Consider the following 16317-nt stretch of genomic DNA (forward strand, 5'->3'; position numbering starts at 1 on the left):
TAAGTGGTTTGGAAATCTGGTTACCATGAATTGGTGGAATGATCTATGGCTCAATGAAGGATTTGCATCTTACTTTGAATACGTTGGTGCTAGCTACATGGAACCCAGACTACCACTGGTGAGTACCAAAGCTGAATGTTAACGCTTTCCCCTTACAACCTATATTATTGTCCTGATCCTACACCAGGGAGGTGCAGTCAATGGGAGCTTTCCTGTTGTCTTTAATGGGCTCGTGGTCAGTTCCAGTATAACTTTAAATGAAAATAATATAGATATTGTGTATAGAGTGGTGTGAATAACTGATTTTTCGGTTCTCTGGCTGTTCCAAAAAGTAAAAATAAAATTAATTTAGGATCAAACAAAATATTTAATTTGACCTGAAACCTAATGTTTCATTTCATTTTAGTTTTTAGAACATTTTAAAATAAAATTGAAAAATTTTTGAATGAAAAGTCATTTTGAATCAAAAAATCAACGTTTCATTTCAACATTTTCTAAATGAAACCTTTCAATTTTTTCAGATTTTTTTTTTTAACCAAAATAATTTGGCACATTCAGCATGAATGCACAAAATGTTTCTGCTGACCCAAATCTGCATTTTTTTTTTGTTTGGGGGAAAAAAAAAGTTTCAGCCAAAACATTTCACCTATCTCTAATGGTTTGTGCATATAATATAGAGACAAATGTTGGCTCACAATTGCATCTGCTCTTTCAGCAGCACAGAGATAACATTTCAGTATTTGCTTTGAATCTGTCTGTTACTGTACATTCATTTTGAAATGATATTCACTATACCTAATTGATATAGGTGGGTTTGGTTTTATGTACTCTGTTTGTACATATCTGTGCAGCTTGTAATAATCTTTCTTGCACTCATGTTATATTAAGTCAGATAATAGGACATAACTTTTTAGAACGTGTCTCATTTATTCACAATAATCCAATATGATTAATCATGACTGTCAAAAATGCAAAACTGTAAATGTAACGTAAATTTGTAAAATGTAAATTTTTCTTTACTGTGTGAGGTGGGGGTACTCCACATACATGATTCCTGAGAAGCTGTTGCTTGTTTAGGTTAACTATGGGGTACAATGAATGTAATTCTCTCTCTCTCTCCTAGTTTAGTATTCTATATGTAAATGACTCCACAGCTGACAATGTAAATGTAAACTTCTTGTGTTTGAGACTATGGAGACATTGATGACAACTCCATAGTTAAGCTTGTGTTGAGTTTTTCTTTTTAAAACAGGATTTCATTCTCTGCTAGGGATGAAAATTAGTGTTTGTGATCACCAAAATTACCACTTGCTCTTTAAGCTTGTGCTTAAATTAATCCACCACTTAAGTTCTTTGCTGAATTGGAAACTACTACAGGCATGTCAAATACATTCTTGGGAGGATCAAATCTGATTTTTAGGCCATGGAATCTACTAGTGTGCAACTTTGGATGTCCAGAACAGTTTACTGGTTCTATATAAAGCAGAACTTAATACCACAGGAACGTATAAAGGACTAAATTTTAAGAATGAAGCCTTTGCCTCTCTTTTTGTAGCTGCAGTTTGCCTTGTAAAAGTCTGCGCCTGTAACTTCGTGACACAAAATGTATTGCAAATCAAAGCACTTAACATCATTAGTTATATGTACAGCTACAGATTTGTGTCTCGAATCTGGTAATTGCAGATACCTGCACTAAGGGTTTTCACCTACAATTTAAATGCAGTTAAAAAATTACAAGCACAAATTGCATCTGCAACATTTCAAAATTTGGCTCCCAAAATTGTTTGCAAAATACAAAATAATCTGTAACTAAATAAGTTGACTACTCTTAAAAACCTGTCTCCTCCTCTTTGGTAGTGCAGGTGTTCAAAGAGACCTGCAGTGTTTTAAAAACACATTAAATAAAAGAACACCTACTTGCAGACCCACATTAGTAGCTGAACCTCCAGGTAGACTTAAAATGACAAATACATGTTCAAAGAAATCAGATGAACGTAAGTTTCTTCTTTACTTTCCTGAGTATGAGGCTTGGCTTCAGGTCTCTGGAGTGACAGCTGTAAATTGTCACAATTTCATTAAAATTAAGGGAACTAAGCTGATTTACACCAGCTGAGGATCTGTCTCTCCACATTTGCTATCCAGGGACATCTGAAGCACCTAAAACTGCACTCCTTTGGATGGCTATTGTGTTATTTAGTCTTTCAATATAGGAAACAGAGAACACTGAATGTGTCTTGCCAGATAAGTGAAGCAAGAACTGATTGTACTCGAAATGTAAATATATAATTCATTTTTACATTTTGCAATTTTTGTTGCATTTAATAATTTTTAATTTTTTTCTTAAATCGTAAAACTTTAGTGCTCTTCATGAGACCCAAACCTGCCATCCTTCTGTGTGCAGAACTCCCACTGCTTTCAATGGTAGTTCCACCTGTGGAGGATATGCAGGATCAGGCCCCTGACGCCCTTTATTCGGGGGGGGGGGGAGTTGCTTCCTTTTGAGGGGGAAAAAATGAGCGGAAAGGAAAATGTTAGCTTGTATGTAGTCTGTGTGGTTTATACAATTGGAATTAATTGAAATGAGAGTCTATCTTTTAATTTTCAGAATAAAATCTTTTATTATCACATGTTACAACCTGTCTTAAGGGAAGATAAAGAAATAGCAGCTCGGTCATTATCAGCAAGAGAAGAAAAAATCAAAGGAACGTTTTCACTAGTTGGCCTATTTGATATCTTCACTTACAGCAAGGTAAAAAAGAAAATCAAATATTTTGCTTTTATGTACTTTCCAACAATTTTGTAAAACACAGATTTAAAAAGAACCAGCAAAATATTTTATTGCAAAACTTACAATCGTTTAGTTATCTTTTCTTCTAAGATTTAATTTCCATAGTTCCATTTTTCATTTAGTTATAAACACAGGTACATTGGGTGTTGCAAAAGTGTTCATCTACAGGAAAGCATGAATATGAATGCATTTGCTATCTATCCTAAGTATTCAAAGTCAAAATAGAAATGATCAGTGTCACTTATGAAAAATATGGCTTGAATATCAGTCATTGAATGGTTAAAGTTTATTTAAATAAACTCATGTGTTCAAACATCTTTTTTGTTCCATAGGGGGCCTCCATTATCTGGATGCTTTCCAGCTTTCTGACTGAGAGACTGTTTAACAAAGCACTCAATGTGAGTTTAGAAAACTAAACTTCTTCATCTTGGTTTATCAGTTTGAAAATAACAATGAGCATGAATGAGTTTCTCTTTTTCTGATTTTTTAATTAAAGCTTAATGAACTCTGATGTTTATATTTGTTTCTTTGCAGTCATACCTGAAAGCATTTTCGTTTTCAAGTGTTAACCAAGATGATCTGTGGACTCACATACAAATGGTACTTACCATGTCTTGTTAGTACTTTTGCTTTAATGGTTGGAATGGGCCAAATTAGGCTCATATACCAACTGTGGAACTTTGAAGTGGAATTTCCCTACTCCTAACCTAGTTCCTACACCCCACCCCCATCCCCTGAACTCACTTTGCAGGCCTTTTGTGGCAGGAGATTTGATGGGAGAGATGAGGGACGAAGGGTATGTCTACACTGAAATTAAAAACCTGCAGCTGGCCCGTGCCAGTTGACTTGGGCTTGTGGGGCTTGAGCTAAGGGGCTGTTTAATTGTGGTGTAGACATTTGGGCTCATGTTGTAGCCTGAGCTCTGAGACCCTCCCACCTCACAGGGTCCTAGAGCCTGGAACCAGACTGAGCCTGAACGTCTACACTGCAATTAAAGAGCCCCTTAGCTTGAGCCCCACAAGCCCAAGTCAGCTGGCAGGGGCCAGCTGCAGATTTTTAATTGCAGAATAGACATACTCTGAAGGGCCAGAGAGGAGGTCTGTGCACTTGCCTCTGCCTACACAAACTCGCATAGATTATTCTTGCTCTGAATACATTTTGTCATCTTTCACTTGGCCATTTAATTGGATAATCTTTTCTTACAGAGAGACAAGGTGGGTGTGGTAATATATTTTATTGGACCTTGTGTTGGTGAGAGAGATAAGCTTTCAGGTTTACATGGGGCTCTTCTTCAGGTCTAGGAAATGTATCACAGCTAAATACCAGGTAGAGCGGGTTTTTTATCATAAGTAGTAAACATATTTTAAGGGACCATTCAAGGTGAAGTGGCTCATTAACAGCTCCCCAGTCATAAAGGGGAAATAAAAGCTGGGCAGTGGGGGTTTAAATGGGTTATAAATTGTTGTAATAACCACCCCTCAGCTTTTTTCTCTCTCCAACAGAAGTTGGTCCAATAAAAGATATTACCCCAACCACCTTGTTTCTTTCATAGAATATCAGGGTTGGAAGAGACCACAGGAGGTCATCTAGTCCAGCCCCCTGCTCAAAGCAGGACCAATCCCCAATTTTTGCCCCAGATCCCTAAATGACCCCCTCAAGGATTGAACTTACAACCCTGGGTTTAGCAGGCCAATGCTCAAACCACTGAGCTATCCTTCCCAGGCTCTAACACAGCTATGGTGGCACTGCATATAAGCTTTTCTGATCTTTATTTCTGTGTAACTTTGAAATCTTTTTCTTTTATATCTTCACTTTTATACACAGTAAATATTTTGGCTTGGACAATATTTTAAATTTAGTTTATTTATCATAAGTCACTAAAGGGTCAGGATTTATCCATGGATATTACTATGAGGGCCCAACACTTCAGGGAAACTCCCCACCGTCAGCACCTTTAAAATTTGATAAAAGTTTGAATAAAACTGGACCCTAAAAAACAAATATTAATAATGGATTTTTATGATAATGTCTGTACCAAAATTACTGTGGAGAATGATTCCATCATGCTACAACAGAGTCTTACCTTAAGAACAGAGGGTCATATTCTCATATGGCATAAATTGTTGTAGGAGTATTGAAATCAATGGAGCTATGCCAGTTCCCACTAGTTGAGAATCCAGCCCAGAATCAGTTGTCAGGTGTTACATTATTTATTTAATTAGTTAGTTAGTTTTCATAGTGTCTATCTTATATTCTAGGTGCTTTACATGAATTGAATAAACATCCCATACCACAAATTGTGTCGATCATTAACCACCCAAAGGTGCGGATATATTGAAATGAACAAGAGAAAGGTAAAGAATCAAGTTACAAGAATTAGAAATGTCATTGCAATTCTTTAGATTTCCCTAAAGAGTTGGGTCCTCTATAGGTTAGGGACAATAATGCTTTTTTTTGGTTAGTTACAATGATTCTCAATATAAAATACACATGAATGAAGATGAAGTCGTTATAATTTCTCAAATACGTTACTACATCCCCCAGTGTGTTGCTGGGATCAGTATAAATAAACGTTTCATAAATGTTTCTAATTCAGCCTTTCTTGAAGGTTGTAGATGCACAGAATGAAGTTCAGTTGCCTGCATCAGTAAAAAATATAATGGACTCCTGGACATGCCAAAATGGGTTTCCAGTTTTAACATTGAATCTGTCCACCGGCATTATCAGTCAGGAACAATTTTATAATAAAAGGACAGAAAACAATACTACTTACAAGTATGTTTAGTTCATATTTTTACCATTTAGCATACGTTTACCTTTTATTGCAGAAAAATATTGCATTAGTACATTATGTTTTGAAGAGCTGTTTGTTTTTTCCCCTAGAATTGTCAAATGAAATCCATTTGAGACATGAGTTTGAAGTGGTATTGCATGCAATTCCCTTTTCCAAGGAATTACTTCCCCCCTGGGTAGCAATTGTGCAAGGCCATTATGTGGCTGCAAAAGACAGACACGGAGACCAAGATCTTCCAAAATGGGTGACTAACTTTAGTAGCAGTAGCTTTGGTGCCCTTTTGCAGAAGGCTGGTGTGCTGCTCAGTGAGCACCCGGAGTCTCTTGTCTGCACAGAACTCTTTTGATCAAACATGTTTCTGAAAAAAGGAGTTTTACAGGTGCCGGGAAGGGAATGAAGAGTAATGAAAGGAGAGAATGTAGGAGGATAAAATCACTGTTAGAAGAAGGAAAGTAATCCACAGAGAAAGATTCTACTATCTGAGGATCTGCCAAAGGATTATAGGCTAAATCTTGGCCCTATTGAATTTAAAGCCAAAACTCCCTTTTATCTTCAGTTAGACCAGGAGTTGATCCAACTTGAGTACTAACATCAGCAAAGATACAGTGCATCAGATAGGGGAAAGGAGCAGCTGGAATTTTAAGAAATTACTTGCAATCTTATTCAACATCAGTTTAGAGCTTGTTTCCTTAACTATAAGAATTAATTAAATTGTCCAATTTTGTTTTTTGTTAAGTAACACATGGATTGTTCCTATTTCTTGGATAAGAAATGGATCTGCACAACCCTTAGTCTGGCTAGATAAAAGTAGCAGTAAGTAATGTTTTTGTTCATACATGTAAAAAAAAAAAGCCTATAAGCTTTTATAAACATGAGCTATATTTGAATTAGATAAGAAAGGATAAAAAACTCAATAAAAAACTCCACATTAATCTGCTTTAGTTATATCACATGTTAAAATAAGTACATTTTCAAATAAAGAAAAATGATGTGCAAAAATCTGTTGTAACTGTAAAAGTACTATTTTAATCACACAATAGAATGGACATCGTGAGATAAGATTTCCATAACAACTTGAAGTCTGCTGTTTTGTACAGAGAGACAAATTCTGAGGTCCTATTCAGGTTTTACTCATTCCTTACTCAGGCTGCTTCCACTGACTTCAGTGGGAGTTTCTCCTGGACTGAGGAAGGACTTCAGGATTTGGCCATTATCAAAGGGTCATAATCATATAATACCTAAATACTGTAAATAACTCGATGGTGTAACTCAAAATGCCACATTTGTACATCTAAGCAAACTGAAAAGGTGCAGTTTCAACAATACTTAATTTAATTTGTTTATATAATTTTAAAGAAGGAGCAGAATTAAAATTAATCTTAAAAAATGAAACTACACATGCATCCTCAGTCATAAAAAGGTGCAATTCCTTTTCATTTTACTATTCTGCGATAAACAGGTCCACTTAACCAGAGATAAGGGTGTAATCACTGCTACTTTAAACAAAAAGAAGCTTCATTAGATTATTGCCATTCTAAAAACCTAAATATTTGAAAGGTTGGACATTTTGAATTAAGGTTCTAGAAACAGCCTTCATTCTAACCTTTACTCCACCACACTATGAACCATCTATATGAGGCAGACACATGCTTCTTCAAATACTTTTTTCAGTTCCTCAGTACATAATAATGATAATGTAATACACTGTATACCTATGTCAACTCTCCTCTGTCCTGTCTTTGGAGTGGGTGTGGTAAGGTCAAAAGCTGTTAATCTATTTTGTATAATGAGAGATAGGGCTATCATAGAATATCAGGGTTGGAAGGGACCTCACGAGGTCATCTCATCCAACCCCCTGCTCAAAGCAGGACCAATCCCCAATTTTTGCCCCCGATCCCTAAATGGCCCCCTCAAGGATTGAACTCACAACCCTGGGTTTAGCAAGCCAATGCGCAAACCACTGAGCTATTGAAATGAGTATCTAGCCACAGGTGGGTGGAGGAAGCAGATAAACAAAACAATATTTATTCACCCCAGAGAACACTTGTACTTTTCAATTTAAAATTCAATAAGCCGCTGCATGAGTGACAAGTTAGCAAATTAGGGCTGTTGCAGGAAAGGGGTGCTAAGCAGTGGTCACTTTGAAGGTGCTATACTAAGTTCAGTGCTATGGATTAAACTTGTTGTAGGGTTAAAGAAAGACTCCACTCCCTCACCCATCAACCTGTCACACATTCTCCTATGTGCAGCTCTTAGAATGACCAAACATCCCCATGAATTAGCATTTGGAGCATCTGTCTGAAGAAAATAAAATACTGCACATATTCAGTAGTTCCTTTAAAAATATTGTAACTTGTACTTGAAAACCAAATGTCTTCAAATCTATCAAAGTCAATAGGCCTCATTCAAGGCTACTGACACACCAAGTCTAAAGTTTTAAAACAAAGCCAATTCTGATTTGCTGTGCCAAAGTACAAAAGAAAGTGACTGAATGTTTTCTTAAAAGATTTTCTTAAAAATACTTTTTCGCACAAAGCACTCAGATAGCTAAATTAATTATTATGAAACTTATCCCACACTTACTCACCTAAAATAGAAATCACTTCTGGGTGACACCAACTATAAAAATTTCAGCTGAAAAGTGTTTTGTGGAAATAGTTTAGGCAGAGGCCACTCAATACAATCTGCTACTCTAGGTAACACTTCTGTGTGCTGCCCCCCACAATACTTAAATTTGGCCCAGCCACCTCCCCATCATGACAGGGGGTGGGGAAAATTTGAGCAAGTGGTGTTACAACCTGATACATGGAGTCACAGTGCTGCTCAAATTTGGCTCAGACACCACTTCATCATGATAGAGGAGCTATGGCCCTAGGCAGCTGCCCAGAAATCTGCCACCCTATGCAGCTGCTTAGGTGGTCTATAGCTAGAGTGGCCTCTGGGTTTACACATGTGAAAGTAAGGGTTTAGGATGGAAGTGAAGTTTCAACTTTAATTGTAGCACTGTTTACTGTAATGGCATAACTATGTATTAGGAGTAAACTTTTAAAAAGCACTTACTTGACTTATTTCAGAGTAACAGCCGTGTTAGTCTGTATTCGCAAAAAGAAAAGGAGTACTTGTGGTTAGTCTCTAAGGTGCCACAAGTACTCCTTTTCTTTTTACTTGACTTAGGAATCTGTTCTAAAATCTTTCACATGCTTCTTTCCATCCTTTGTGTTTTGTTTAGTGACAGTGTTTAGGGCCCAATCCTGTATTCCCCACTCACTCAAAACACCCATTTAAAACCTGATTCTGCCGTCCTTATTCCCGTACTTACTCTCATACCACTTGCATCAGTACTACTCCATGATCTTATCTAGACGAGGGGAAAAGATTGGATTTTTTGTTTTGTTTTTGTTTCTTTTAAATCAGGTTAGCTTAACTGCAGTTGAAACATTTGAAGCACCTTGTGTAGGTGCAGTTTTAACACCTTTTAAAATTGTTTTAGCTGCTTAAGGTCTACCCTAGACTCCAGCTAGGTAACTAGTTAGGTAACTCAGTTTTTTAAACCACACTTTTTTCCTAGTCTAGGAAGACCCAGATGAGTGCCGTTGGCAGAATCAGGCCCTTGATGAGTGATCAGACTGTGTAAGAACTGAAAGATTGGGCCTTGTATTTACAACAAAACTATTTAGTTGGATGTTTGCTACGGCTGCATAAGTTTACCCATTCTGATGCCCCCACAATTGTTTGGATTTATATTTGAACGCTGATAGGGAGGCAATTCTAACCTAAGATAACTGTGAGCCCTGTTATGGCTTGAAGATAGAGGCCCACAGTGGGAGCAGTGTGGAAGCACGCTGCTCCAGGGAAAAGTCCAGAATGTATTGAGCCTCAGGTGGACAGAGTTTCTCCCACAGATCTCGGCACACAGGCAGAACAAGTCTCCATCCATTAGGAGGATGAATCATTAAGTCCACAACACTGTCAGCCAGCCAGCTCCTTTAGTCAGTGAAGGAGCAAGGTGGGTCCATGGCTCTGCCTCCTCCCTGCTTCCTTTGTGAAATTCCTTAAAGGGATAAGTTTTTGTGTTCTGGAGAGCACAGAGAGTGCAACTGGGCCTGGTGCATGTGGGGGTCTCCTTGTGCCCCCGCCCTCCGCCACTGTACCAAATCAAGGGACGGGCACAATCTGGCTCCACATGTGAGCTTGTGACTCATAAAATCTTGAGAAACTGGGTCAGCTTTTTTGCCTCATGTATAGTAGCAATATAGTTTAATGGTGTGGTGATGCACATACACATATATCAGATTAAAACTGAGCCCATATTTCATAGCAGTGTATAACATTCTACATACCTGCATTAGTGATTGGTAAAATGATACAGCCTTTCCATTTTCAAATGTCCCCACAGAAATGTTTCCTGAAATGCAAATATCCGATTCAGAACATGACTGGATTTTGTTAAATATGAATATGACTGGGTACTACAGAGTTAATTATGATCCATTACATTTGAAGAGATTAGCACAACTGCTTGAAAAAGACCCAAAGGTAAGATAACTTGTTTATCAATGATGTAAACAAATTCTATACAACCAATTTCTTATTGCAATCATTACCAGTAGTTACTTTAACTGATAATTGAAAACTAGTGCATCACATGCAAAGGGGCCAAATCTGTGCCCATTAAAGTTACTGACAAAATTCTCTTTGACTTTAGTGGGAACAAAAGTGGGACTAAAATAACTTTTCATTTCAAGTGTGTGCTGAACATTTTTTCATTAACCTAGGACCAGATTCTACCTGTAAAGCTGTCTTAATCAGTCCTGGAAGGATCTCCCAGTGTAAGGAGGTTCTTCCATGACTTCAAGCCATTGCAAAGCCTTACCATTGTATGGGTGTTGCTGGGATTTAGCTGCACTTAGAGCTGATGGAAAACATTCGGACAGAACACTTTTCCCATCAGAAAATGCTGATTTGATGGAACTGAATCATTCCACCAGAATGTATTGATTTCATCAAAACTTCTGATGAAACTCTCCCTGACTCCCTAGTCAGTGGTCTCTGAGTCTGCTCAGTTCGCTGTGGACTTGGGCAGACCTGAGAGGCAGCAGCCTGGGGAGTTGGGTCGCCAGGAACAAGCTGAAAAATTTCCATTGGGGTTCTCCCAAAATGGAATTATTTTCAGAGTTTTTCCTCCTATGAAAAATTTCAGTTTTTTTGCAGGAGGAAAATTCCGTTTTCCAGTCACTTCTACCAGTGTTCTGCTAATCCCTGGTTCTCATTTCAGCACCTTGTGACCAATGACAGCCAATATAACTCAGAGCAGTTTCATGCTGCTCTAACTTACATCAGAGAACTGGCTGAGCACAGTTTGGGCTCAGGATAAAGGGAGCATAGAGATGAGCTTTAAGGCACCTTTACATTCTGCATGGTGTAGCCCAACCCAAATGGATTGCTTTTTAATTACACAGTTTTGAAAATGTAAAGACCAAGGCCACTTAAAATAGTTCAGTAGGGCCAAATCAACCCCTCTGCTTCTGCTACAAAGTATAGGAAACAATGGCTAATATTGGCATGGAAAGGGGAAATGCCTCCTATTGGTATCGCTTTCTTGACTTTATGGAAACTGCTCTGGAGGAGTTGCAATCCAGGGGTGTGGCAAGATTGGTGACAGCAGGGCTGAGAGTACAGCCGTTCTAAGCTGCATACTTTTCCTTTCCTTCAAACCTGTATGGATTTCCTGATCAAGCAAATTCTGAAAGTCAGCATAAATTTATGTGGGCTCCCAATCCATGCTTTGAATCCTCTGTTGGCAGTCATCATTGAGAGAAGCCATGGGAACACGACAGAACCATTCTGCTATGCAGGCAGGAGAGAGATAAACAGGGGCCAGGAGTTTTGACACAAATGGACCTGGACTCTGGTAAATGCTAGATTCACCTGGATTTCAGGGAATTCAGATTCCTTGGACCAATCCCCCACCCCCACACAAGTTCCTTTGAGGCTGTTGGAGAAACTCTACCAAAGGAACAGTGTGAAAGAAATTTGCAATTTAATTCCATTATATAGGTTTAACCCACAAAATTGCCCAATGACGTTTATGCTAAGAGATATAATAGGCTTTAAATATCTAGACGCTACTCCTGTAACTAGAAATAGGGAGGAAAAATGCATGTGTAGAGGAGAATCATATAGTAAGAGGGTGGGCAGGTTGTGCACCTACTCTGCTTCCTGGTTGCATAATTTGCATAATATGCATAAATGATGGCGGGATAGGTGTCTTTTCCACAGCTGCTGGGTGCATAGTCTGTTTTGCACCAGAATGAGGAGCCTGTAGTTCTTTTTACATATTCTGGTTACAACATAAATAATCTTTGCACTCCACATAATCCAGTACAGGATAAGACCAAAGATTTATTCAATGGAGAACAAAATTACTAACTGCTTATGGTCTCCTGTAGCCAGAACAAATGTAAGACACTCTAGTCTGGACTGGTGTGAGTACTTGATTATGAATTGGAGTCTCAAAAAGGAAAAAACTCATTGTCAAGCTGAAGAAATCAGGAATTATTTTAGATACTGTAGAGCTTCGTTACTTTAATTTGCAATATTGCACATACTTAAGAGGATTTTTCATGCTTAGCAGTTCATTAGCTGTTGCAAATGGGTACCAGATGTAGAATTTTTTAAATCTACATACACAGAAAAAATTTTTCTTAAAGGCACATCGAGTAAATTATTTCAGCTCAAAATATGGGACCAAATCCTGCCATCCTTACTCGGGCAAAGCTTCCATTGAAGTCTATAAAGTTTGGCTTGAGAAAAGACTGCAGCGTTTGTCCCAGACTTTCAAAATGTAACTAAGTATGCTTTTCCTCAAAATGATATGTTTAATCTACTAATACCACATGAGTGCTTTCTGCAGGCTATTCCAGTTGTCAACAGGTTACATTTGATAGACGATGCTTTTACATTGGCACAGTGAGTATATTTTGAGTCTATGATAGAAAATTATTATTAATACACTATTACATGACACTGTTATACTTCACATTCCTATTTTGACTTCACTCCTTTGTCTCCATAAGTACCCTGTAAAGAAGACAGATTTCACCAGGGAACAGTTTAAAAAAAACCATTAGGTCATCGTCCATCCCCTGGCCGGTGCTGAGTAGTTCCTTGTGGTATCTTTTCTAACCATTTGTCCCAGCTCATGTGTTTCAAGCAGTGAAGCTGCCATAACTTCCATCAGGAGACTTTTCTACAAGCTAATATAGATCCCCATTTGGAAAATTTCTTGATGATATGCCTAAATTTCCTTTTTCTTACTTCATCTCATTGTTCCTAGCTATTCCTCACTGTATTCAACAGTTCCTTTCTGTTCCTGATAAGTAATCTTCCAACTACTTGTAGATATCCCTCTTTCATTATTGACACTGATAGAAACAGTTCGGGGGGTGTGATTGCCCTGACAAGTGTTGGGATTCTGCAAAAAAAATAATAAAACTTAACTTACCTGCACAGCTCCCTACTCTTCCACTCCCCCTGGGAAAACTCCTTTAAGGGATATCCAGGTCCTGCTTCAGGTGGGGGCATAACAGTTTCATTGGAGCCATGCTGCCAGGGAGCTAGGGAAAACAGTAGGGAGCCCAGGAGTCAATGGTTGTCCCTGTGCCTCCAGCAGATACCTGAGATCCACAAAGGTATCAGAGTCACTGTGGTCTACAGGTGGGCAAAGCACCCCCACAACACTGGAGGAGTTTGGAGGGAACCCTGCGAGGGGAACCTTAGAGTTCCCCCGCCCCCCCACTTTCTGTAAGTTTTCCCACCAGAGGGCACAGTCTGGCCTGTAGTAAGGAATTTGTAAAATGTGCTCCTCATATATAATTACAGACAGGGCTTCCCATGGAGGGTCTTGGATGGGCCCTCTGCAAAAGAGTGAAGTTTAGCCTAGTGTGTATTGGTGACATTCTAATGAATGAATAATTAATTAATTAATAATTAAAAAATATCCCTGAATTACCAATTGTTTATACTTTTCGGATAATGGTTATTCCCCAAAGCATTTTTTAATGAAAATCTGTTTGAATATTTTAAAAAGACTATAAATAATGTATCTCCAAAATGTTATTACATAAAAATATAGAGGGAATCTTCACTTTATCCTGGTGAGGATGTTAAGTGGCGCGATCCTGCTAACACACCTTAGTGTAGTGTGCTTAATGTTTTGAGTTAGTTGAGTAGTCCCATTGACTCTTGATGATAACACTTGGCTCAGCAGTATGTCTTTGCAGGATCAGACTCTTAAACTGGCCACTGTTGTATTATATTTATTCTTTCATAGACCCCACGGTATCTAGATGTTTATTCATCCGTTATCTAAATATACTGCTGTTCAAATGTGTGTTTGACTTGAATACCTATGCTCAGTTCTGTATTTTTTTTTTTAAATAGGGCTGGATATATTGAGATTGAGTCTGTATTTGAACTAACAAAGTACCTTGCCAAAGAAGATGAAATGTTTGTGTGGTATACAGTACTGTCAAACCTAATACCTGACAATTTGGAAAATATTCTGAACAACTATGAATTATATCCATTTTTAAAGGTATCATCTTCCTTTGTTAAATATTGAACACTTTAGACCAGTGGTTCCCAGACTTGTTCTGCCGCTTGTGCAGGGAAAGCCCCTGGTGGGCTGGGCCGGTTTGTTTACCTGCCACGTCCGCAGGTTCGTCCGATCGCGGCTCCCAGTGGCCGCGGTTCACTGCTCCAGGCCAATGGGAGCTGCTGGAAGTGGCAGCCAGTACGTCCCTCAGCCCACACCACTTTCCATCGGCTCCCATTGGCCTGGAGCAGCGAACTGTGGCCACTGGGAGCCGCGATCTGCCGAACCTGTGGATGCGGCAGGTAAACAAACCGGCCCGGCCCGCCAGGGACTTTCCCCGCACAAGTGGTGGAACAAGTTTGGGAACCGCTGCTTTAGACCATTTAAATGACAGGATCCCACAAATCCTTTATAAGTGTTTAAGGATACACAAGGTACATTAATTTTGGGGAAATTTTATTCAGCCTTTTTTTTTCTCTTAAGAAATGGAAGCTAATTATTTGATTTGTCTATTAATCAGTCAAAAGTACATGCACATGCCCCAGTTTTTACAAAATGGGGGCCTAACAGCTGTCACTAGTCATATAGAATGTAACTGTTCGCTTGCAAAGCAGTGCTTCTCCTAGGCGCTGACTCTGTGGGTGCTCTGGGGCGGGGGCATCCACGAGGAAAAATTGGTGGGTGCTCTGCACCCACCAGCATCCAAACTCCCCCCCCAGCTCACCTCCGCCTCTTCCCCTGAGCATGCCGCATCCCCACTTCTCCTCCCAGGCTTCCTACCGCAAAACAAGCTGTGGAAGGGAGGCGGGAGGAGCGGGAACTTGGCACGCTTAGGGGAAGAGGCGGGGAAGAGGCTGGGCCAGGGTGGGGATTTGGGGAAGGGGTCCAATAGGGGCAGGGAGGGGGCGGAGTTTGGGCGGGGACTTTGGGGAAGAGGTTGGAATGGGAGCAGGGAGGGGCACGAGCACCCACTGGCGCCAGGAGAACTTGGCGCCTATGAGCAGAGATTTTCAAACTATGGTCCATGAACCACTAGTGGTCTGTGAGCTCCATCAGGTGGTCCGTGGATAGTTCCCTCTAGGGTACACTCCTGGGTAGCTGCACACAAGAGCGTGAAGGGCCACCCACTTAATTAGGCATGGCATATTTTATTCATATTTTAACTGATATTAAAATATGAGTTATGTGCTTTTATTTGTAGAACAAAAAAACCATTAATTATTTTTAAGGTTTTTTTTTAATATAGCGCTTTTATCCAAAGCGCTTTACAGTAGTTAGCTAACGGTACAAACAACATTTGGAAATATCATTAAGTGGTCTGCCGAGACCCTCAGCAATTTTCAAGTGGTCCATGAAAAAAGAAGTTTGAGAAGCTCGGTTCTAGAGAACACACTACACCTGTGATTTGTAACGGCTTCCAGTTTCTTGTAACCTGTCATGTCCTATATAGTTTAGGTACAAAATACTTCAGACTGCCACTCGCCCTGTATGGTAACCAGGTGAGATCATTTGTGGAAATTGAGCTAACAGTTCCCTTATTTAATCCGCAATTCAGCAAGCACTTAGGCATATGCTTACCTTTAAGCACTTGAGTAGTGCCATTGACTTCAATGGGTCAAATTACATGCTTAAAGAAAAATGTGATTTAGTACTTTGCTGAATTTTTAATATGGAGGAGGCAGGGAATTTTTCCAGTATCCTCCTTCTCTGGGACTTGCTTTCTTAGTTGTTCTTCCAGAGTCTGAGCTTAACCTTCATGTCAAGTTCCAAAACTCATCTTTTCTTCCAGGTCTAAGGGAGCTGTAATGGGAACACCTCTATGTGAGTGGTTCAGGGAGAATTTTGTATTTTGGACATTGATTCCAATTTTTATGTTTTATTTAAATTTTGCACCTGTACTAGAGTTCCAATTTTAAAATGACGAAAATAAATAAATAAGTAGAGAAACATACAGCAATATATCTAAATGCAAGTAATTTTTCTTTCTCTTCTTTTAAAAGAAATATCTGTTAAAGAGAATGTTGCCAATATACCATTATTATGCAAGTATTATTCGTCAAAATGTTGATGCTTTGGCAGATGACTATTCTGATCAGTAAGTATTTTTTTAAAAAATTCAAATTTGAAGTGAATTGATTT

At 39.0% G+C, this 16317-nt stretch overlaps 1 protein-coding gene across 1 annotated transcript in view; it reads left to right on the forward strand.

The window, feature by feature from the left end:
- Nucleotides 1–16317, forward strand: part of LVRN (laeverin) — a 67346-nt gene that overhangs the window by 33396 nt on the left and 17633 nt on the right. Inside the window, exons 6-15 of the mRNA XM_073344753.1 lie at nucleotides 5–118; nucleotides 2606–2749; nucleotides 3121–3186; nucleotides 3323–3388; nucleotides 5397–5563; nucleotides 6319–6395; nucleotides 9979–10118; nucleotides 12496–12551; nucleotides 14025–14178; nucleotides 16179–16273. Coding sequence (XP_073200854.1) covers nucleotides 5–118; nucleotides 2606–2749; nucleotides 3121–3186; nucleotides 3323–3388; nucleotides 5397–5563; nucleotides 6319–6395; nucleotides 9979–10118; nucleotides 12496–12551; nucleotides 14025–14178; nucleotides 16179–16273 — 1079 coding nt within the window. The remainder of the gene's footprint in view (nucleotides 1–4; nucleotides 119–2605; nucleotides 2750–3120; nucleotides 3187–3322; nucleotides 3389–5396; nucleotides 5564–6318; nucleotides 6396–9978; nucleotides 10119–12495; nucleotides 12552–14024; nucleotides 14179–16178; nucleotides 16274–16317) is intronic.

The sequence above is a fragment of the Lepidochelys kempii genome, chromosome 5 (assembly GCF_965140265.1).
Source record: "Lepidochelys kempii isolate rLepKem1 chromosome 5, rLepKem1.hap2, whole genome shotgun sequence".
In the NCBI taxonomy this organism is placed as follows: Eukaryota; Metazoa; Chordata; order Testudines; family Cheloniidae; genus Lepidochelys; species Lepidochelys kempii.